This window comes from Balearica regulorum, chromosome 5 (genome assembly GCF_011004875.1).
Source record: "Balearica regulorum gibbericeps isolate bBalReg1 chromosome 5, bBalReg1.pri, whole genome shotgun sequence".
NCBI classification, from domain to species: domain Eukaryota; kingdom Metazoa; phylum Chordata; class Aves; order Gruiformes; family Gruidae; genus Balearica; species Balearica regulorum.
The window spans coordinates 28783910-28806539 of NC_046188.1; the positions used below are offsets into that span (position 1 = coordinate 28783910).

The 22630-nt window shown below is 42.5% G+C and overlaps 1 protein-coding gene across 3 annotated transcripts in view; it reads left to right on the forward strand.

Annotated features, from left to right (window-relative positions):
- BAZ1A (bromodomain adjacent to zinc finger domain 1A) overlaps positions 1-13785 on the forward strand; it is a 65920-nt gene extending 52135 nt beyond the window's left edge. For 2 of the 3 annotated variants that reach the window (XM_075753983.1, XM_075753984.1), the window contains 7 exons: positions 5035-5115; positions 7565-7812; positions 7917-8143; positions 8702-9186; positions 10274-10419; positions 12125-12212; positions 12754-13785. In XM_075753983.1, the coding sequence (XP_075610098.1) occupies positions 5035-5115; positions 7565-7812; positions 7917-8143; positions 8702-9186; positions 10274-10419; positions 12125-12212; positions 12754-12944 (1466 nt within the window). In that variant the 3' untranslated portion in view covers positions 12945-13785. The remainder of the gene's footprint in view (positions 1-5034; positions 5116-7564; positions 7813-7916; positions 8144-8701; positions 9187-10273; positions 10420-12124; positions 12213-12753) is intronic. The other variant, XM_075753985.1, reaches the window with a different exon arrangement.
- The last annotated feature ends 8845 nt before the right edge of the window (positions 13786-22630 follow it).

The window sequence follows — 22630 nt, forward strand, 5'->3', positions numbered from 1 at the left end:
GTTAGGGGAAACGAACAAATAACTAACCTATTGCTATGTACCATTGTAAAATTAAAAAACGTTAGATTGTCAGTTTACAAGGCCATAGATCATGAGGAAATGTTAATATTTTTCTTCTTATTTTGCATATCCTGAATTATAGGTATTAATTAAGTAACAGCATATTTTACTCTTAAATACATGTCTATTTAACCTGGGATATTTCTCAGTAACCTTGTTTACATGGCACTACAATTATAGTGATGCATTTGGAGACAAATTGTACCCTTAGGCAGAAATGAGCGTGCTTTCTGGAGGAGTATCCCCTAATTCAGCATTACTGTGGAGGCCAATGTGTCGTAACTATGTCATGAGTTTCTTCTGTGTGTTTTTCAGGTTGTAAAAATATATGCTCTTTTTTTATACTGTTTCTATGAAAGCAGTATAGGCCTGGTTTATCTGGATCACCTTGTTCAGCAGTAACAGAATATTTAGAGTAAAACCCAGTAAAGATTTACATTGCAAACTTTCAGATCCTCAGGTTTTGCATTTATGCTGTAAAACTTGGAAATAAAAGGTTGCAAGAAAAATTTAAACTAAAGCATATTTATAGCTTGACTTGAACACATATACCTTCCTTGAATTCCTCTGACGTGCTCTAGGGGCGACAGAGGGGATTCAAAGTGCATGAAGTCACTGTTTTCCAGTGATCCCTTTGCTCTGAATCCCTTAGGATCCCTTTGCAATTCAAAACTGGGGTTTTGTCTTGGAGGAGTGTGTAAAGGTGGTCCTTCCCTCCCGAGGCAGCTGTATCGGCCAGGCTTCCCTTCCGGGTGCTGCACTGAGGATGAGCTGTGCTCTCTGCTCGGCTGGACTGCTTTACTTCCTATCTGCAAGAGTGCAGCGTGGTTTACCAGTGCAGCACGTACCAGTGGTCCTCCAGAGCACAGACTGCTCCACATCCTATTAAATTGATACTTTCCTCTGATAATGACTGCATACAAAATCCTTAGGCTCTGGCAGATTTTGCTACAGTAGTTTAAGATGAAATGCAGCTGTTAGCACCCCATGGCACAGTTGATCTAAAACTGTTTCTCCATCTCGGCTGCTCCTGCATGGAGTCTGCTGTCTGGGTATCAGTTCCTGCTCAAGATAAGTTTGAGCCAGATTTGTGCCAGAGACTCTGACATGCAGGTGTGGGTTCCCTTTCACAAGTTTTCGTTATCAGTGTGATGACCTCTAGAAGAGCAAAATGCAGCAAATGGTTGAGATGAAACGGGAGAGCATAGGAGTAGTTTAAACTCCAGCTGTTTAAAAGCTTTACTTGGCTAAGTGTTTGGTCAACTCAAGTACGTCTGCCCTTTCCAAGCCAGGCATGATATGGCTTATTTCCTGCTATATGATTAGACTTACAACATGTGCATGGGACAGTTTATTGATAGTACATCTAGCGTTTGTCGTATTTACTCTGCACGTGCAGGTTGTAAATACATTGTGCAGTATACGCCTCCATTTCCAGACTCTCTCTGAGAGTATTTTGGCAACAACATCTTGCTGACAGCTGTAAGTTTACCACAATGCACCCTTAAGGGGAAAAACTTGGCTATTAGTAGGTTGTGGCCATAGATTGGGCATCCTGAGTTAGAGGAAAAGGACTAAAAGAAGAAAAGTGTCCCTGAAGTACTAGAGAGAAAGTTTTTTAGCAATCCTCCCGCATCTTTTCAGTGGTCCTAACTCTGCCATAATCTAATGATGGTTCATGGTTTTGCCTGACCCTTTGAATGATGATGGGGTTTCTTGGTTGTTTTTAACTTGGGAATCCTGTTGTCCTTCAGATGCTTTATACCATGTGACAAAGTATATAGGGAAAGCAATCTTATGTGATTTGCATGTCTTAAATCTCATATGTTCATTTACCATACTGTGCTTGTGCATCTCTCTTGCTCTGAAAAATGGTACTGCTGTAAGATTACTGTAATGTATAGAATAACCTACATAGCTGAGGGAGCAGGAAGGATCCCAGTTCTCATCTGCTTTGGCTTACTGCCCTAACCATTAAGCACTAGCGTCAGGTTCCCTCTTCCTTGCTTTACCTTTGGTGCCAAGCGTCTCATGTTTTCGATTGCGTAATGGGCCGCTTTTAGCAGGAGACGAGTCTGAATGAAGGCAAGATTTCGGTTTTGTCACTAGAGAGCTCTTGGAGGAGCCGTGGCTTTGTAGTAAAGAAAGCTTAAAACAAACACATGCCTATTCGCTGCTGAATTTTCTGACTGCTAGGCAGCTAGTTTTATGAAGGGTGCTCTGACTGGGAACTTCTGGATGTGAGCAGTAGGCGCAACTGCAAGGTGTCAAGGAAACCTGTGTTTTTGAGAGGCATCTGGCAAGCTTAGGCACTTTAGAGAACAAGCAGCAGTTTTGGACGCAGCCCCTCCTGGATGTAACTCTTCAGTGTTTCAGACATGTTTAAAAAAACAAGTGTGTAAAATTTGCATAATCTTATATTCAGCTTAAGCTCCCCAGTTGGAAACAGTGTCTTTGCATGCTCCCATAGCAAGTTCTGTTTCTTCATTTGCAACTAGCAAATGAATAACAGGCAAAGAAAAGTTCCCTACTTGACAAGGAAGTGTTAGTAGTGTCACTGAACCTTTTATTAAAAAGTGGACGCTGCTTCTTGCTTGGGGACTGCCTTGTGCTAGGAACCGTGATGCCCTCTTTCATTGGCCCTCTAGAAAGTGGCCAACAGTACTCTGATGATAGAAAGTAGCTTTTATGTAACCACTGGGTTTTGGTCTGGGGGGGTTTTGTTTCTGTTTGCCTGTTTTTATACAGATCATTGTGTCTGTATACTCACTTTTTTTCTAACAGAAGGGTTTTTGCTTTTATAATTGTTCCAACTATTTAATGGAACAGTCCCCTAGACAAAATGCCTGCATATGTTTCTTAAGTTAAACTTGACAAATCCAACTTTTTAGGCTGATCTAATTACCACCAAAGTAAAAACACTGAAAGTCAAGCAAGTGCTAGGAGTTCTGGTTTGGTAGCAGTACAGGGGAGCGTTTTTGGTTAAAAAAAGCGCATTTCTGCTTTAAACAAACTGAATGTGCTTTGTCTTTTTGTCATTATTTCAGTTGTTGCCTTCACTGGTGAGTTTCTTTTCCCTCTCTGCCGCCCCTTCACAGTGCTCTATTCCTATTAGGGAATGGAACCGTACCTAACAATTTTTAGTTTACAGCTTCTAGTACTAAAGACAGCGCAGGGAAATTCAGTGCAGTCACTGGCAAGTTTATCCCGGTGGCCTCCAGGGTGCAGAGCAGACAAAGGGACCCAGCACAGCAATAAAAAGACCAGCTGCTCCTCTCTGCTCCGTTTTTGTTCTGAGGCTCTATCAGGCTGCCAAGAGCCTCGCTGGTGATTCTGATAAGTTTAGAGTTGAGGTGCATACCAAATATTCAAGTGGAAGAGTAAGAAAGGACTGACACAGAAGATAGCAATGCAAAAGGAGATCTAGAAACCCAAGGAACAGCACCCTCTGCCTTGCAGAGCTGCTAGATGGCCGCTAATCTTCTGTTGCCTGGTGATTAACTGTAACATGACTCAAATTGTATGCATTTCTTAATTAGAAATTGCATTTTTGAAAATCCTTTCATTACATATTAGCTATGAAAATTTTGTTTTTTCTTCCTTCAGTCCAGCCCAAGGTAATGTTTAGGGAGAATCACAAAAAGGAGGTGTAGCTTGCAGTACATGTTTTTCTTGCAAAAATTCTGAGTTAAGATGTAAAAAAGCTTTTGTTGTTGTTTTGTTTAAATAGCTGTTTGATGGAAACTCTAAAGTGCTGCTTCTCAGATAAAAAAATATATTTGACGGGGAAGAGGTATAAGCAATTTTTATTGTGGATTTTTCTTCTTTTTTAGTATAAATTACTTTTCCTTACATTTCAAAATACTTTGCAGTGGAGAAGTAGGTCTCATCATTCCTGTTACATAGATGTGAAAATTGAGGTATAAAATGATGAAGTGATTTGGTTGCCCTGGAGTTCAGTGAGGCAGGCACGAAAAAACCCTGCCTTCTGCACAAGTGCAGGACTTCAGTCATTAAGCATCCTTCAGATTTCCATACGAAAGGTTGGCTTCTAATTCATGGGAGCACCTTTGTGACTAATATTGGGAACCATTTACCTCCCTTTTAACTTGTGCCATGCACATCTGCTGGGGGGGGGCCAGAATTACAGCTCTCTTCATCCCTTTTTGCTTGTCTTTGTTCCATTCCTTTCTTTCTAGATTTTGATTATTTTTGTTTTCTCTACTCTCAAAGTTGTTTTCTATTTATAATCGTCCTCCTCATAATAGCATCAGACATATTCCAGCAGTGAACTGGGATAGGATTAGTATATATGCATGCTTTGTTCCTGTGCTTTCGTTACTTCCCTGCGGAGTTTCATGAGCAGAGGCAGCAAAAGTGGAAGTGGGCTTTTTTCTGATGAAGAATTTTTGTTTTCTGAGAAGGCAGTCAAAGAACGTACCTTGCATTTGGAGCAGATGAGGTTTACCATGGCTCTTACTTCCTGGGAGAGTAATTTAATAATTTTGATACTCAAGAACACTCCTGCACAAAAATACTTGAAGTATGTCATTTCATGTGGACAGACAAGCTGGTTCTCTTGGTCCTTGAGGACTGTGCCCATAAGCTGGCTATATTTTTGGGATGTTAGGAGGTTCGTTAGACCAGACTAGTTGTTTGCTGAGAGAGAAACCTGTGGTCAGTAAGCTGCTCCTGTAGCCATTTGTACCGGAGATGGACAGAAAGGTAAGGGAGGGTAGGTTTGAAGCCTTCTGTTTGTAGTGGAAGTCAAAGTAAATGCTGGGATGTACAATTCCTCCATGTACATTATTCTCTTACCCTTCCCTGGCTACCTTTTTCCATGTGCACATGTTGGGAATCACTGTTCTAGTTACATTTTTAGACTACATAAGTATGGATTATAAAAATTGATTAAAAGATAATCCGCCACACTTCAAAAAGGTATTTGAAATAACTTTATGAATTTAATGTTAGGTAAAGCAGAAGATGATGAAAGGAACCACTGGGGGGATAGAAAGAGGAAGAGAGTGGAAGACAAGACTAGTCAGAGAGATGGTAAATTTTAAATGTTACTTGTATTGCTAACAATTAGAAAGTATTCAATATTTTATTAGATTTGTTGGGTTTTGTTTTTTTTTACTTTAATAATTTTGTACCCAGTTCCTTACATTGAAGGAATTGTGGTATTGAAGACAAAGGTTTAAACATGGTAGTAAAACAAATACAGCTCAAAGATATTTAAAATTTTTTTTTTATATTTTCTGCAATGAGAAATAAAGAACTGTATTTTCTTTTTGTCACTTTGGGACAGAAATCTGCATGTTCACGTAATCCTTTCCTCCTCCCCCCCCCCCCTTCCTTTTAATGCCCCTGGGTTTTTTGAAACTTCACAGCATTGTGCAACTGCATGTCCTTTCTAGAAATACTAAAATGGAAAACCCTTCCCTGAACTCAATTAGCTATTGATAGATGAGTGCATAGATCTGTCAAACAACTTCATTTGCATTGTAGCAAGGCTTGGTGGGCTTAGCTGACAGAGGGGTATCCCACTGCGCAATGTAGAGCTGCTCAGACACAAAGGAAGAGGCCGTTTCTCCCGCCAAGTTAACAATATAAATGAGTAAGATGATGGATGGAAGAAAAAAGTATTATTCTTATTTTACAAATTGGGATCTGAAACAGCGGGTGTCGTTTGGCATGTTTCTTTCAGCAGCAGGACGTGCTGAAGCAGGTCGTGGTTAGTAGCTTCTATCTCTGTGTTGCAACTGCCATTTTGCAGCGTGAGTGTTTACATTGTGTGATGAACGATACTGGTGAACCAATCCAGGCTAGAAATAACTGCCAAAAAAAAAAAGTAATAATGCTTGAGCTGCCATTGTCAGCAAAAGAAATGCTTGCCAAACTGTACATACACTTACGATAAAGTGTCTTTGCCAGAGTTATAGTAGAAATCTGCAGCAGAACTGAGAATGGAAGTGGGTCTCACTTCAGATAGATTCTAGTGCCCTGACAAGCTGTTTTAATTTTCTTTTTACTGAATTTTGAAAAACACATTGAGAGATATACTGCAGTGCTTGTCCACTATCCTTACTAAGACTGAACTTGAGACGGGAAACCTAAGGACGAAGTAGTAGGAGATTTTAGGAAATCCGGATTTGTACTTGTAGTTCAGGAGTGGCTGTATTTTATTTACGAAGCTGTGTTGCCTGTTTATCCTCTGCCTTCTCCCATCACTTCTCTTGTGCTGCTTGCTGCTAATGCAAATGTATGCAAGATTAGGCAAATCCTGACAGCCAGTTGATGAGAAGGCATAAAGGCCTTGCCAAGAGAGCAATTAGTCTTATTTTTGTCCTTTCATTTTATTTGTTATTAGATATTTTCTCTTCCTATTCTTGAGAAGAAATCATTTGGCAGACAGGTGGATTGTAGGCTGTTCCTGTACCCACTGTAACTGGTGCAGCAGGCGAGGTGGCGTTTTGTACTGGAGTGCATCATTAAGCCACCAGAGATCACACAGTAATAACTGGACTATCACTTTTAGAAGGGAAATCTATGGACACTTCTGTAATCAAAAGTACTACTGTATTGTCTCTTACTCTCCTTAAACCTTCTTGCTTTAAAATGCAAGAAATAGCTTTCAACATTCATAGAGAAGTTCCCTTTTGGCTCAGCAGCAGTGCAGGGTGTAATTTATACCTTCTCATTTATCTAGCTCCTCAAACTGCCCATTTGCTTCTGTAATTCCCAGCTGCTCATTCCCGTTCGGTACCGCCCCCCTCGCTATTACTTCTGACTTAATTAGGATCCCACGTCTTGGTTTGCCACTAGGTGTGTACCACAGATTCATGTGTGTTGCATTGCTTATAAAATATCAAGAAAACAGTTATATTTCAACCAGACTCTCATCCAGTCTGGTTAACCGCACAGACGTGAAGGCAGGAATAAAGGCACTGAGGCGTGGGGAGAGGGCGGAAGGATTGTCTGCTAGACTATACCAGGGCAGGGGCAAGAGCAGATGAGAAGAGCCCTTTAAGATGTTTTTTTGTCAGTGAAGTCTCTGTTTAATGCCAGGTACTTTCTTTAAATGTAAATATTTTGGGATTTCAAAATGTACGTACAAGGAAAAGTAAATTGGGAGTGTGGTGTTTGTTTGTTGTGTCTTAAATAATCTTCTGTAATTTATAAATTGAATCAAATTGTTAGGTTTCCAGGTTGATGTCCAAATAAGACTTTTATGTCTTATGTCATATGTATGTGCAAGTTCTAAGTTGAATTAGTATTGAAGGGTAAAATCTTAGGGCTTCAGCAGCTTGGAAACTAAGGAGGAGATATTCAAGTATTGAAGAGATAAGACAAAGGTTATAATATTAGCAGTTGTAAACTGGGATATGTGTTTGGAAGTCAGAGCCTTACCTCATAGTCTAGAATAACCTGGATGTTTGAAAAATAAGTTTGATTACTCTGCTTTTTTTTTTTTTTTTTAAATCCCCTTCTTTAATGGAAGATGCCAGTGATGGTGGACGATCCTACAAAACAGTTTTGGATCGCTGGAGAGAGTCACTTCTTTCTTCTACCAGCTTGTCCCAAGTCTTCCTTCATCTGTCTACATTGGATCGAAGCGTCATCTGGTCAAAGTCCATCCTCAATGCTCGCTGTAAAGTGTGTCGAAAGAAAGGCGATGCAGAAAGCATGGTGCTGTGTGATGGCTGCGATCGAGGCTATCATACTTACTGTATCAGGCCCAAACTGAAGGTATCTGAGGGAAAAGTGCTTCCTTTTCACACAAAACTTGAGTAGTTCTTACAACTTAATTGCCTATTACTAATGCTTGCTTTTTTTTTTTCTGTTGTTTTTAGGTCATTCCTGAAGGAGACTGGTTTTGTCCAGAGTGCCGACCAAAACAGCGCTCTAGACGCCTCTCCTCCAGACAGAGACCTTCTGTGGAAAGTGATGAAGAGACTGCTGAACGACTAGGAGAAGGGGAAGAAGAGGAACACTATGATGAAATGGGACAAAGTGAGGAGGAGCATTATGAAGAAGAGCAAGATGAGGAGGATGAATCTCAAGAGGAAGAAGAGATAAGGTAAACAGACATCTGTTAAAGTGGTTTCCTACTGAAATACCATCTTGATTATTAGGTGGAGTAATTGTTCACATAAGCACATGTCTTGAAAATCCAGTCCGAAAAAGGTGTTTATTTTAAAAATTGCAGCTTGTTATGACTTTGGCTCTTACTGATGGGCATAACTTTTATACTTAGTGTTTTAGAACTGCAGTTTATTTATGTAGCTGATAATATTGTTCAAAAATCCTAGGAGTTACAATTGCTGTGAGAAATAAGCGATTTACAGAAATTGATAGCTGGTGCTCCAGTTAATGCATTTGTATTGCATAAGCTGCAAGGGTGATCAGAATTCTGAGCATTTCTTTAAAGTATGTGCTCCATATAATATTTAAGAGACTTTGGAGCTGTATTTATGATAATGGTAATTGGATGACTGCTTTGGCTTGAAAGCCAGCTGCTTACCAGCCCAACCTTGGATTGAAACCTTGAGGTTTTTAAATGCTGAATTAGCAAACTGAGAGAAAAGAGAGGAATGGAATTTTGGGATAAATAAACATAATTGTTCGCTTTTTGTAGCCCATCAAAGCAAGGAAGACCCCAGGTCAAGTTTCCATTAAAAATGAGAGCAGCCAAACTCAACAATCCATTCTCAAGTCGCAACAGCCAACGTCAGGGAAGATATGCTTCTCGGAGTCAGCAAAACACACCTAAGCAAACTGAATCTTCATCTAAAGTTACCAGAAGGGGTTTAAGAAAGTTAAAATCAGTCTCTTCATCAGAGACAAAGCCTTCTTTAAGACTTAACAGCCGGACCACTCGTCAGAGCCAAAGTTCATTAGAAGCAGATGTATTTGTGGAATTACTCAGTCCTCGAAGAAGACGAAGAGGAAGAAAGAGTGCTGATAACACACTGGAAAACAGCCCTTCCAATTCTCTTGGATTTAGAATTGTTGATACCCCAGACTCGAACGAACGGCTTAAGAAGTATCCAGTTTCTGCTTCAAAGCTTTCTCTTCCTGTTACTGAACCCAAGAGAAGAGGCAGGAAACGACAATCCACAGGTGAGAGAAATGTGTTTGTCCAGAACAAAACCCATGTTCTGTTCTTTGCTAAAATATTTGTGTGGTAGAGCAAGGAGACCAGAAGTGGTGAAGGCATTTTTACTACTTCCAACAAAACAGTTCCCTTCTTTTGCAGTGACAGAAGTGAACCTTTAAAAATATTTCAGGTGTCTAAAGAACAAATACTTAATTTGCCAAGGAGATTGATCATATTTGAAATTTCATATTTGCACACAATGTGGAGGAATTGCTAGTAAGTGGAAGTGATATTTATGCCTTAACCCATGCAAATGTTTGCTTATAGCTTTTATGGTTTTGTTTTATTAAAGAGTTACACAGTGAAGAACACAGATGTAGGCAAGGTAGTGAAATTGGGAACATACGCATACAAAAAGAAACTGCTACCGCAAGAAAAATGTCGTCTATCTGGTATAGGGCTGTGTCCTTGCTTGTTAAGCTAGTACCAAGTATTTGATGGTAGGGAAATACTTGGAAAGCTACAATAACCTTTTAAAAACAAAAAGGACCCAGTGTGAGACTGAAGAGTGCAAAAGAGCTTGCACTCCAGAGTGGCAGCCTTGTATTCTGCACCATTTCTGTCCTTCGTCATTGGGAGTTTCTGGGCTTATTCTGTAACCACCCTGCTGACTACTCTTGAAAGCAGATAAAACCACTCTGAATAGAGGTTTTGTGGAAGTAAAAGTTAGGAGCAGGCAGCTTATTATGTTTTTGCCTAATAGGGCTTTTCTTCAAGTGTTCAACAAATTGTTTTAAAATTGAAATCAGTGTAAAAAAGCCTTTCCAAAATTAATGTGATGAAGGACAATGGAGGAGGAACCCAGCTAACTCCTGGTACGTAGCATTTTGTACGGCAAGAGAGACATTTAGTGGTTAATAACAAGGCTGTAGCATAGTTAATACCTGAAGCCAAACTACATAAGTTGTGCCCTGAAACTACAGTTTTAGTACCCAAGAATAATGATGTTTCACATTTTTTATTATTTTTTATTTTCTTGTCAGGTTTTTATATTTATCTGGTGGGGTGTTGTGATTTGTTTTTTGGTTGTTTTTTCCCCCCCTCCCCCAGAATCATCTCCTCAAACCTCATTGAACAGGAGAAGTTCAGGACGTCAAGGGGGGGTCCATGAACTCTCAGCTTTTGAACAGCTTGTAGTGGAACTGGTACGACATGACGACAGCTGGCCTTTCATGAAGCTGGTTTCCAAAATCCAGGTAACTGATAGAACTGTAGAGGGAATGATAATAGTTGAGAATCCTGTTTGCTGCCAGTGAAACTTGGGATTTTATAGCATTGCCAAACCAGGGGATACAGCTAAGCAGTGGGATTCAGGAGCGCTCTCACATTTCAGCTCAAATATATGGTGCCAGAAATAACTTTTCCAATTGACGTATTACTGGGAAAACGTTAAATATGCTTGCCATCAGGCATTTAAAAATGTGAAATGTTTTGATTTGGAAAAAAAACCCCAACAAACAGAGCACAGGAGTGCTAAAGGTAAGCTCATGGTTATTAATTTATTAGTTGAATTAATCTTCAATTTACGCAAAGGTATTTTGAGAACAGACCTGCAATAAAATAACGCGGTAGGAACATCACTCTGATGTTAACTATAATGCAGTAAAAAGGTGATTTCTTAGCTTAGGTCTTAATTTAATTTCCCTCTTGTTTAGATTTTAAGATTCTTGATGGTAAAGTAGGTACCCAAAGTAAGTGCTGCTTTGTAGAGGTTTGTATTGCAATAAAAAGAATCTGCTAGAATTCAGTGCATTCCAGTTTGCCTGAATCAGTCACTAAGGGATAGTCCCTGTATAGTTTGGAAAGAAAAATCCATACCCGAGTGACCCAGATTTTCTTCATCATGATAGAAATTTTGGTTTAAACTTTTTTGCTGCCTTTAAGACAATGTAAAGAATACATTGAATTATCAGTGCACAGCAAGCCAGAAAAAGAACATTACCTTTCTTTTTAGTGGTTAAGTAAACAGCACTCCTAAAGGGAAAGGAATGAAAAATATGTCAATCGATTTCTGTTTCTCTACTAATTCTTTCTCTAGCTTTGTTTGCAGGTTGCACTTGATATAGTAAAGTTGCAGGCCATAACCAAGAACTTGGTTTTAAAACATACATGGTGGTGCCTGTGGGATTCTGTTCTTGGGGGGGAGAAAAAAAAAAAGGTCAAATTTGGATCAGTTGTCTTTTCCTTTCACCTTCTGCCCCACTCTGAGTGAGACAGTCACCCAGAGTTTGGTGCTTCCCTGGAATTCAAAACCTGTGATCCAGATGATCAGTGCCCTTGAGGGTTAGGCAATCCCTTTCCTCCTCTCACTTTTACCACACACACGCTGTTCCGAGCAACTGTTGTATCTCGGGTACTTGCATACTGCATCCTGCTCACTACAGAACGGTTCACTACCTTCTCTTCAACCCAACTAAACAGAATCTCAGGATTTCATTTCTCTTGCCAGACAGTGAATGGTAGTGGACTAAAACGGGCCATTATTCATGATTAAGGAGCTTTTAATATTGTAATATGTTACAGGAAAATGCAAAGTTTTAAAATCTTGGAAATAGTTTTTGTACTTGACAGATGGGAATAGCTGGAACACTGTAATGCTTATCTGCTCATGCAATTTTCTTACAGTTGTTCACAGGGTATTTAGGATTAGGTTTATTCATTGAATTGCTGGTTAATGTTGTAGTCTGCCACTGAAATGACACAAAAAATGGAAATGCAATACCTGAAAACTAATACTCAGTTCAGCAAATGGAAGTGGTTGCTTGGGACTCCTCTGTTTGTTTAAGAACAAAACCAAATGCTTTCTGCTAACACATGATTTGCTTCATTTTTTTTACATAGGTAGAATTTTAAGCTTCCACTTGTTTGTCTAGGAATAATTATTTTTGATTTTTTTTAAAGGTACCAGACTACTATGATATCATCAAAAAACCTATTGCCTTAAATATTATCCGTGAAAAAGTGAATAAATGTGAATATAAGTTAGCATGTAAGTATTATTTATTGAAAGAGGTAATGAACCCTGTTCTCTGTCTTTAAAATGAATTCTTGTCCTAAAATAGAGCTGTGTCAGAGGATTAGAAAGATGAAATTGTGTTTGGTTTGGGATTTTGTGGTAGTTCTTGTTTAAAAGAGCATTTAGTAATATTTTTTAAGATAAGATTCATTGAACGTAGTTCTTCTACTACCAATATACATGATGTACAGATAGATAAGAGATGAGCAGCTGAGAAACTGCTGGTAATTTCTCAAGCCTTTGATGTCAGTGAGTGATGCTGATGAAATATTTAGAAAAGGTACTGTTGTTACTGCTTGATTTCTATTTCCTTTATTGATAATCAGAGAAATTTAAGAATGTTTGCATTTCACAAATACAACGATAGAAACTTGACACATGTGTAAAGACACATTTGTGTTGCAACTCTGTGCAGGATCACTGTACTAATTGAGTGGCATCATACTGCTTTATCGTACTGCTCTCTGATGACTTGAGGCATGCTAAATGAATTCCTTTACTTTTTATTTACTAGCTGAATTCATTGAAGACATTGAGCTGATGTTTTCGAACTGCTTTGAATACAACCCTCGTAACACGAGTGAAGCAAAAGCTGGAACTAGACTTCAAGCTTTCTTCCACATTCAGGCTCAAAAGCTTGGACTTCCGATCACATCTGGTAATGTGGACCACGCCGCTCCTGCGGCAAAGAAGTCACGAATCTAACCTCTGCCTTCCAAAGGATTTTTTGAGGGAATCTGTTATGTTCAATAAAATGAAATGTTAAATCACGCAGTCGTCATACCTGTATAAAGCAATAACAACTGTTTAACCACCTTGAAGTGTGGCCTGCACTATATTCTCAATGTAATATTAAGCACTCAGGAGAATGTAGGAAAGATTACCTTTGCTACAGTTTTATTCAGTGTCTAATAATTTTGATAGATGTACTGGATACAGTACTGGTTTACAGAGGTTTTGTACATTTTTAATACATTCATGTGTCCAAATATCTGCCAGAAGTACATTGTTTTTTTTCCTGCACCAAATGACCTTGTTTCATCCTCTAGATTTTGTAGGAGCTGTGGTATTGAGGGCTTTATCAACTCAGATAAAATCTTCTGCTGTAGCACAGTTGAAGAAACTGTGTGTATGTTTAAAACTTGTTTGAGCATATCTTCTCAACACTACACATGAATGAGTACAACTGCATATCTTTTAAGTACTGTACCAGTGCTGGCTGGAGGTATTCAGTCTGAGTTTATTAAGTAGATATTTATTTAGCATTCAAAGTAATTTGTGAATTTGTTTTGTATTTATAAAATTTGTACTTGGGGATTAAAAACAAAAAAAAAAAAGAGAGAAGAGAGTTCCATAACTTTTTTAATTTTTTCCGGTGGTTTTTTTTTTGTTTGTTTATTCCCCTCTAACTTGATGATCAATCAATAAATACCTTCCCCTGTCCCTGGCAGTTCTTCTAGCAATGAGTAAATTTGCAGGACTGTACTATAAGTTTCTACGTACAACTTTGGAAGTGTACAAATAAAATGACACATTTTTCAAAGTATTTTCAGCTTCTGGCATTTCCTTTTGATTTATATGGCTACACCATCATCCCGTTAATTTACTAGGATGGGTTGCTGGAGAGAACACAGCAGAACTTGGTTTCACTGTGGGTACCCAGCCAGCGCGTTCGGCAGCTGTAGCCAGTGTGACATCTCGTCTCAAGAGTGATTGTACTAGGTTTGCGTGGCAAGGTTTTGGTAGTGGGGGGGCTACAAGGGTGGCTTCTGTGAGAAGCTGCTAGAAGCTTCCCCCATGTCCAACAGAGCCAACACCAGCTGGCTCCAAGATGGTCGAGCCAAGGCCGAGCCCATCAGTGACAGTGGCCGTGCCTCTGGGGTAACAGAGTTGAGAAGGGAGAAAAACATGTGCAACACCAAGAGCAGTTGGAGCTGGAGAGAGGAGTGAGAAGATGTGAGAGGAGCAGCCCTGCAGACACCCAGGTCAGTGCAGAAGGAGGGGGAGGAGGTGCAGAGATTCCTGTGCAGCCCCTGGAGAAGACCATGGTGAGGCAGGCTGTCTCCCTGCAGCCCATGGAGGTTGATGGTGGAGCAGGTATCCACCTGCAGCCTGGGGAGGACCCCACCCTGGAGCAGGTGGATGCCCAAAGGAGGCTGTGACCCTGTGAGAAGCCTGTGCTGGAGCAGGCTCCTGGCAGGACCTGTGGCCCCATGGAGAGAGGAGCCCACGCTGGAGCAGGTTTGCTGGCAGGACTTGTGACCCTGTGGGGGACCCACGCTGGAGCAGTCTGCTCCTGAAGGTCTGCACCCCATGGAAGGGACCCGCGCTGGAGCAGTTGAAGAACTGCAGCCTGTGGGAAGGACTCACGGAGCAGTTCATGGAGGACTGTGTCCCATGGGAGGGACCCCATGCTGGAGCAGGGGAAAGATGAGAGGAGTCCTCCCCATGAGGAGGAAGGAGCAGCAGAGACCACATGTGATGAACTGACCACAACCCCCGGTCCCTGTGCTGCTGGGGGGATGAGGTAGAGAAAATTGTGAGTGAAGTTAAGCCCGGCAAGAAGGGAGGGGTGGGGGGAGGTGTTTTAAGGTTTGGTTTTATTTCTCATTACCCTACTCTGATTTGATTGGTAACAAACTAAACTAATTTCCCCAGGTCAAGTCTGTTTTGCCCATGACAGTAATTGGTGAGTGATCTCTCCCTGTCCTTATCTCGACCCAGGAGCCTGTTGTTATGTTTCCTCTCCCCTGTCCAGCTGAGGGGGGGCAGTGGCAGAGTGGTTTTGGGGGGCACCTGGCCTCCAGCCAGGGTCAGCCCACCACAGTGATGCAAATGTTCATCAGTATGTAAGGAGTAACATAAGTATGTAAGTTGTATGGTTCTTTACTGAGGATCTTTATTCTAACAGGGTAAAACCCCATAGCTTTGTTCAGCTGACCAGAGCAGCTTCTTTAAGCTATCTTTACTATCCTTGATAGTTTCAGTATTTATTAATTAAAATTTATTAAACTCAGTTCAAGTCAATAGCTTTAAAACCCCTTTAAAACCAGTTTTGCTCACTTGGAGGTATGCCATACTCTAGAAAACGGCATGGAGCAGAAGTTTGGGGTAGGGGTGAAGGGGGTGGGAGAAACAAACCCGAAGCTTGCTGCTGCAGCTGCTCTTCTCCTCGTGTTTGTGCTTCTGTTGCAGCATTGAGACCTGAAAAATTCCTTGCTCTGCAGCTGCGGGGTTTCTTTGCTACCTGGCCTTAGAGGTGGCAAGAACGAGCATTCCCTCGAGCCCAGGGAATGGATGGTGATAGATAGGAGGCTGGTCAGTTTGAAGTGTTGGATTTTTATTTTAAAGTCTAAGAATGAGACCAGTGGGAGATAATGTTTAGATGTATCTGTTAATGTTTCAGTGGTTCTGTGTGGGCTTTTCCTTGTTCAGAGCTGACATGTCTCTCCTGTCCAGATCAAAGATGCATTTCTTGTTCCCACCACAGCGAATGCTAAATTCCGTAAGGAACGTGAGCAGCAGCAGGCTTGTTTGCAGGGTGTAGGTTGTACTTGATATCCCTGCATCTGTCTGGTCCCAAGAGGATGTGAACATCCTGACTAGCAGGTTGCACAAACAGTTGTGCAAGTTCCTGCTCACATGAATAGTCCCCATTGACTTAAATGTGAATATGGTTGTTTTGGGAGGAGCGGGGCACAGTGAGCTGAACAAGTCCATCTGTGGCAGATGCAATTTAAATTGTTACTGTCCCCAACCTACTCCCAGCTGTTCATTCCTATCGCTCTTTCTCCAAGGTTATTTCCTTCAATAGCTTCCCCTCAGCAACACAACTATAATTTTGAGTTTGGGTAGAGCAGGTGGGAACAGTTTAACCCAAATTTCTGCTTGTGCTGAGTTCAGTTGTCAATTTGTCACTAAGTTTGCAAGCCTTAGGCCTTAGTTAAACGTGCTGAGGGTGAAATACAGACAAGTGACCACTCCTCCTTTGAGCAGCTCTGCTTAAAGTATTCATAAATGCTGCATGCACAACGCAGATCTGACTGTGCTTGGCTTTAGCGGTGCTCACAGGGTGCGAGCCAAGCCCTCTGTGCCTGGCAGTGGACTGCCCCAGTTGGGACTTTCATTGCAGCTTTTTCACACTTCAGCTATGCTTTTTCTGAGTTACATCAAGATGTGGGTTTTATGGCTGTTTATTTCCTCCATGCATACCCCTTTGGAAAAAGGGGAATTGCTTCATATCTCCCTCCTTGTCTTAGGGGCTGAGATATTCATGCTCCTTGTCCACCTTTCCCCCAAAGCAAACCCGTGTCTTACCATGCTCAGCCACCCCATGGGCTGTTACCACCAGGGCAGGGGATGTGCAATATCTGTTGGGGACTCCAAGCCAAAATTTCACCCAGGTGCAGAAATGGATAGGGTCAACGGCTTCGTCTCTGACCCAGAGGCCCTGGCTAATCAGGCTGTAGCAGACTCTTCAGGAAAACAGGCAGTAGGCTTCCTTAACTCCAAGTCCAGCGTCTGTCCTCCAAGCAGCATTTTAACAAGATCCAACAGTGAAAGTCTCTCCCTTCTTGGTAGCTCCAATATATCTTGGCCCTGGCAGGTATCCAGAGACCGCTATACCAGCTGGTTTTCCTTCTGTGCAAATTCTGCCCCTTTCATTCATGTCAGGGCTAGGAATTACTGTGTAATCACTGTAACCCCCCTAGGCAATTTCTTCTGATGCTTTTTGTACATAACTCTGTCATAACTGTGGGGCCAGTTCCTGTGGAGGAATTGGGCTCCAACCCAAAGGACTCTTTCTTCCAGAAGAGCTCAGCATTTCCTCAAAGACAACTTGCTTGGCTCCTGGCTACCACAGACGGTCAAAGATTTAGAAGACAAATCCCTGCAGTAGCTGCTGCTATCTGAAGCTGCCCTTCTTACCCAAGCCAGGACCAGGTCAGAAGGAGAAGGCCTGTTTAAATGCAGGATGTTGCCTTGCGTGGTGGTTTCAGTCAAGCTGATGCTGGTTGTTCGTACTTAGATGTCAGCTAAGTTGCTGTGCTGGGTCCCTTCACCTGTATTAGGAAGCCCGTGATTGCCTGAATTGGTCTATCCGGTGTCAGGTTCACCTGCTGGAAGTTTAACTCCTGGAAACCTTTAATGATGCTGGAAAGCTTGAGCTGCTTTGGGCTGGCAGACTGTGTGACAGCTGTGAGCCAGCACTCCTCGTTGTGAAGGACTTGGGCTGGGGCCACCACCCTCTGCACCCAGTGTTGGATGGCTCTTGCGGGGAGGGTGAAGTTGAAAGTATCACAGGAGAGAGAACATAAATATTAGTATTAATAGTAAAGGAGGACGACCTTAGTGCAATCTTAGTAAATATGGGCAGTAGACACCAGCAAGAAGCACCCAAAACCCAGCCTGAACTTGGGTGTATCGTTATAGGGAGGCAGAGGTGGCCAGACCCTGAACAGCCCAACTTGATGCAGTCACTGGCTGCCATCTGCCCCCCAACCAGCCACCTCTGAAACATCATCATCCAGAAGTGGAGATTCTGCTTACAGATGCGTGCGGGGAGCAGATCCCTGGGGACACCAGACCACACCAGAGCCCTGCCCGGCATGGTGTTGCTGCCGGATGGGTAACCTAGTACTTTAGGACTTAGGAGATTACGTGTGTGCTTTATAGGGTTTGAATTATTGATGTCACCACTGAATTAACCCTGATCTAACACTGATCACATTGCCTCTAGTGTAGATCATTATCATAACTGATTGCAACAATTTCAGCTGACACTTCCTGAGGCTACCAAGCACTAGTTCTTCTCTGCAAGACCCTTCTCACTCTAAAAGAGTTGTTAGCATCCGGATGACTGCAGGTAGTTTTCTGTACAGCATTCGGCTCGGTTGCTGTAACTCCAGGAGATCTCTCCCCTGCGCTCCTAAACTTCCACCTTGATCTTCACGCCAGTGACCTCCTGGTCTGGTTCTGCAGAGGCACTCCTTGTGCTTTACCCAGCTGGCTGTGAGAGGTATTCTGAGATTTCTCAGCCTGCTACCATCGGACCAACCAATGTCGTCTTCCTCCTGTCCTTCATCAGCAACCTATTTCCCTTAATTTGGTGCTTCCTTAAAGAGCTCTGTTAAAACTTTGCCTTTAAGTGCTCGATTGTGTATATGTCCTGTATCAGGCCTGTATAACAACCCCGCTTGGAGAATCTCCAGTTACCGCGATGAGAAAGTTTCCCATTTTGGGGCACTCAGGTTTGAAGATGTTTGGATTAACTCAAATGCAAAAGGCAAAATGAGTGTGCTGCGAAACACAAAAATTATAAAGATTTATAAAGAATTATAAAAATTATAAAGCCATCGCCTTGTTTCCCATCTGTTTCCTAATAGGGGTGCTGAAGTAGCACCATCCTTAAAACGTGTCTGTGTATTTGTGTGTGCGTGTACTTGGGCGAAGTTTTGTATTTTTAGCCGCTGTAAAGCACCGACTATTAAAATAAAGATTATCATTCCTGAGCGTTGTACTTCTATGTCTTGAAAAGGTTACGTCTCCGGTACCTGGGAAAGTGCTGGTAAACCTGTGATTTATTCAGAGCAGGAGTGGTGCTGGTAGCAAAGCCAGCTTCCTCCTGCCTCCCCCTGCTCCCAGCAGCATCCAGAGCCTGAGCTTCAGTCACAATGTGCGCCTGGGTCTGCGTTTAAACTTGGGTTTACTTTCTAAGTAATCAAACAAATCTGATCTGCGGGTGCTGAAACACTCCACCCTCAGCCACGCACCTGCAGCTGCATTCTGGCTAACAGATACTTTTCCAAACCAATGCTGTTTAGTATTTAGAGTGCATTAAAGTGCTAAACATCAATATGAACTACATCTGAAATGTTTTTCAGTGGCAGAAGGCCACAAGCTACATATGTTTTCCAAAAAGTGTACTGAGGCTGACTTTGGGTTTGTTTCTTTACCATAATATATCAATTTCCTGGGTTTGTAGTGCATCTTTTCTGGAAAATCACTGAAACTCATTTTAAATTAATTGTTTTTAGGTGCAACTCCATCTTTAAAATTTTTTAGGTATGAAAGAAGAAGGGGGGGGGGGGGGGAAGTTTCCTGGGCTTCCAAACACCGGAGCGCATCAGCTGTTGCCTTGCGAGAGGCCCTGGGTACGGCGAGAGGCTGCTGGCCGGGATCGGAGGGGCTGGTCCCCATGCGAGAGTCCCCCACCCTTTGCCAGAAGGAGGAGAGGGCAGGAAGCACCAGGCTCTGCCTGCGCCCTCCCCGCTGCCCGTGGAGCATATCCAGCTGTTCAGGTCACTCGCTTTTGATGATAGAAATGTTTGATTGGGCCAAGTTTCCTACGAGGACGTTACGTGACAGCATACTCTCCAAAGGGCTGGCCGCTGCCCACAGAAGATCAGCTTTCACTTATTCTTCTCTGCAGTCGTTGGCCTTTCCTTTCCTAGATTAGTTTCAAAGAACCATGAAAGAAAGGGGTTTTATGCGAGTAACGGAGCGAGGCCGCGCTGGCATCGTGTCGCAGCGCAGAGTTATTCTGGTGCTGCGTACAGCCTGGTTTAATAGTGCCATGTGGAGGAACTGAAAACGCTTGCACTGTAATTTCCCTTGTAACAAAGTTGTCTTGTAGAGGATATTCCTGCTCTGCCAGGGTGATACGCAGTCCAGCTTGAGTTTTGTCAATTTGCTATTCTTAGCTTACTGATTTATTTAGGCTTTATATAGCTATTTCCTAGATTAACAGTCCTATACGAACGTATATAATAACCTATGTGCTTTCCAATTTTTCTTCTCCAAGCGCCTTACGGATGACGTTAGTTTGGAGAGGGCAGGACTTTGAAGAGACAGGCTGTGCTGTGGCTTGGCTGCTGTGAATCACGCGTTTGAAATGGCAGAAATGTGAGCCGGGATGCTGAAACGTTCGGGTTTTGGATGGCAGCTCTGCATTCGATTCTGGGCAGGGCCGGGATTTGCCTGCGGGGTCAGGGCTTCAGAGCTGCCTTTCGCGAGAATTCCTGCACAGATCCCACCACCGGAGTCACATGCTGGGCTCTGTAGTCCTGGCACCGCTCGAGAGCGCTGCTGTCACCGGAGGACGCTTTCGCACTGACCAACAGGTCCCGCCATCCAGCCACGGTTATAAATATTCCTCTGCCCCAGTCATCCTAAAGCCCACCCTCAGCCACCAGAAAGTGATCTCAACTCATGTATTTAGCATGTTAGGCTTAGCTAACATTTTATTTTTAGATTGCTGTCTGAAAAAGAATAACTTAGCTGTTTTAAAATGCAAGATCAACTTTTCAAGCAACATGCTTTGTGAGGGGTCTTTGCAATGCTCGAGTAGGGGTTTAGTTTGTGCATCTTTTGTTTCCATAGTTCTCCATCTTTGCTTCTAAGAGGTTTCCAAGAACCAGTCCTTAGGTTCAACCTTCATCAAACTGTAGAATTTCCTTCTATTTGGATGCAATGCTGCAAGCCGAGTCGTAGGTTTGTCTGGAGCAATTTTAACAGTATTAAAACTTCAGAACCAGAAGTGTCTGTCCTCCTTTTTGTCTGGCTTGTGTGACTTCCAATCTAAACAGGCCGTGTGAAGTGATCTTCCCTGTCCTGGCACTTTTGTCCAGGAGACGGCTTCCTCTATCTCCTGGACAGGATTCAATCCTTTCCTGGTGATTATTTTTTGTATTGCAAAGATGTCTCCTTAAATCAGACCTACAATGTCATAGAAGTGCTGGTCATGATTAGAAACAGTCCATTTTCCAAGGACCTTATTCCAAAGAGATGACATAACCCCAGTAGGAAGGGAAGCAGAGAGAGACAAAGGTTAGTAGCAGAACCAGGCTAAGGCTGCAAGACTTGGGATGAGTTCCCAAAATCTGTGCGCAATCTGTGTGCAGTGCTGCTCCGCACTTGCCCAGCCACGGGAAAACAAGGATTCCTTGTTCTACCAGAAATCCTGGTTGTCTCGGGGTTCACATTTTTGGGGCTCTTCTGTAAAGAAGAGCATAACAAAGTTGAATCGTTATATTCCTTACGTGCCAACCAGCCCCAGCGTCTTGAAGGTCTGCACGCAGCTCTCTAGAAAGTAAAGAGCTCTCTGAAATCATTGCCACCTTTTCTGGAGGTGCACCAGTTTAAATAGTGTCATCTGCTGAGATGTCTGACTGCATCCTAACTTTTGGCAGTCGTCCTCCTGTGAACCAGGCTGAAGCCATTCAAGAAATCACCCCTTCCAGCTGTCCTGCTCCTCCACTGAGAGGAGTCGCTGCTCTGAGGCTGAACAGTTTTCAGAAACCTGAACGAGATGAAACCATTGATAGGAAAGTTGTAGACATGACACTACTGTTTCCTTACTCCTTCTTTATGTAAGTTTTATCATATTTATGTGCTAAATTTTACACACTGAGAGAAGCAAAGAACCAACTGTTGAGCCACAGCATGGAGAGTAAGAAAACAGACCACGTTTTCATCTCCAATCTGATTTTACAAAGAAATAAAATAATTCTGCTTCTGTGCTGTGGCAAGTCTATTGAAATCCTGGTGTAAGAGAATTTGACTTCCTAACCTTGCAGAGACCAACAGTGCTCCGAAACTGCCAGCGTAAGGGCTATCACTGAATTTGTAAGACACAGGAGAAAAAGCAAAAATGAGCGAATGCTGCTGAGGCACGTGCGTAGCAAAAGGACATTGCAGCAGTAAGAGACACGCGGCTCGAGCGCGGCGTACAACAGTGCTGAACATCCGCTGTAAAAACAGGCAACGTTCTCCTGGTGGCAGAGGTGGGGAATTTTTGCCATAAACTTGAAGAGGTTAGCGAGGGGTGAAATTGCTCCTGAAGAAGCACCTCCTGGGACCATTGCGTTGATTAACATCCTCACTAACCTTAGGCATCCCAGTTTTATAGCTCCGCTAGAAATTCCTGACAGAAACCAGCAAAACTATGAACGGCATCTCCTCTGTGTTACTCGCATGTGTGTCCTTGAATAGTGTGGGGAAGGAGTAGGAGGCTGTTGGATTCGTCTGCAGCTGTGAGTGGATGCCGTGGGCTGGGAAAAAGGCACTTAAATAAGGGGAAAGGCACTTAAATAGGAGCTCCCGGGCGTGACTTCCCATGCGTTACCCTCCTCTCTGCAGCAGCTCCTCTGCTGCAGACACAGATAGACAGAATAATGTTATTTCAAACTAAAAGCGGTGTTCTTCAGCTGAAAACAATCTGGCAGTACCAGAAAATGTGTTGGATTTTCCTCCTACGGGTTTCACAGCTGGCATGCTTTTAGGGTGAGAGATTTTCACTTTTAGGGGACTCTGCCATTAGCTCATTTAATAGGAAAAAGTTACGTATGTGAAACAAGAACACAAAGGGAATGGATTATCCAGAAGTTTTT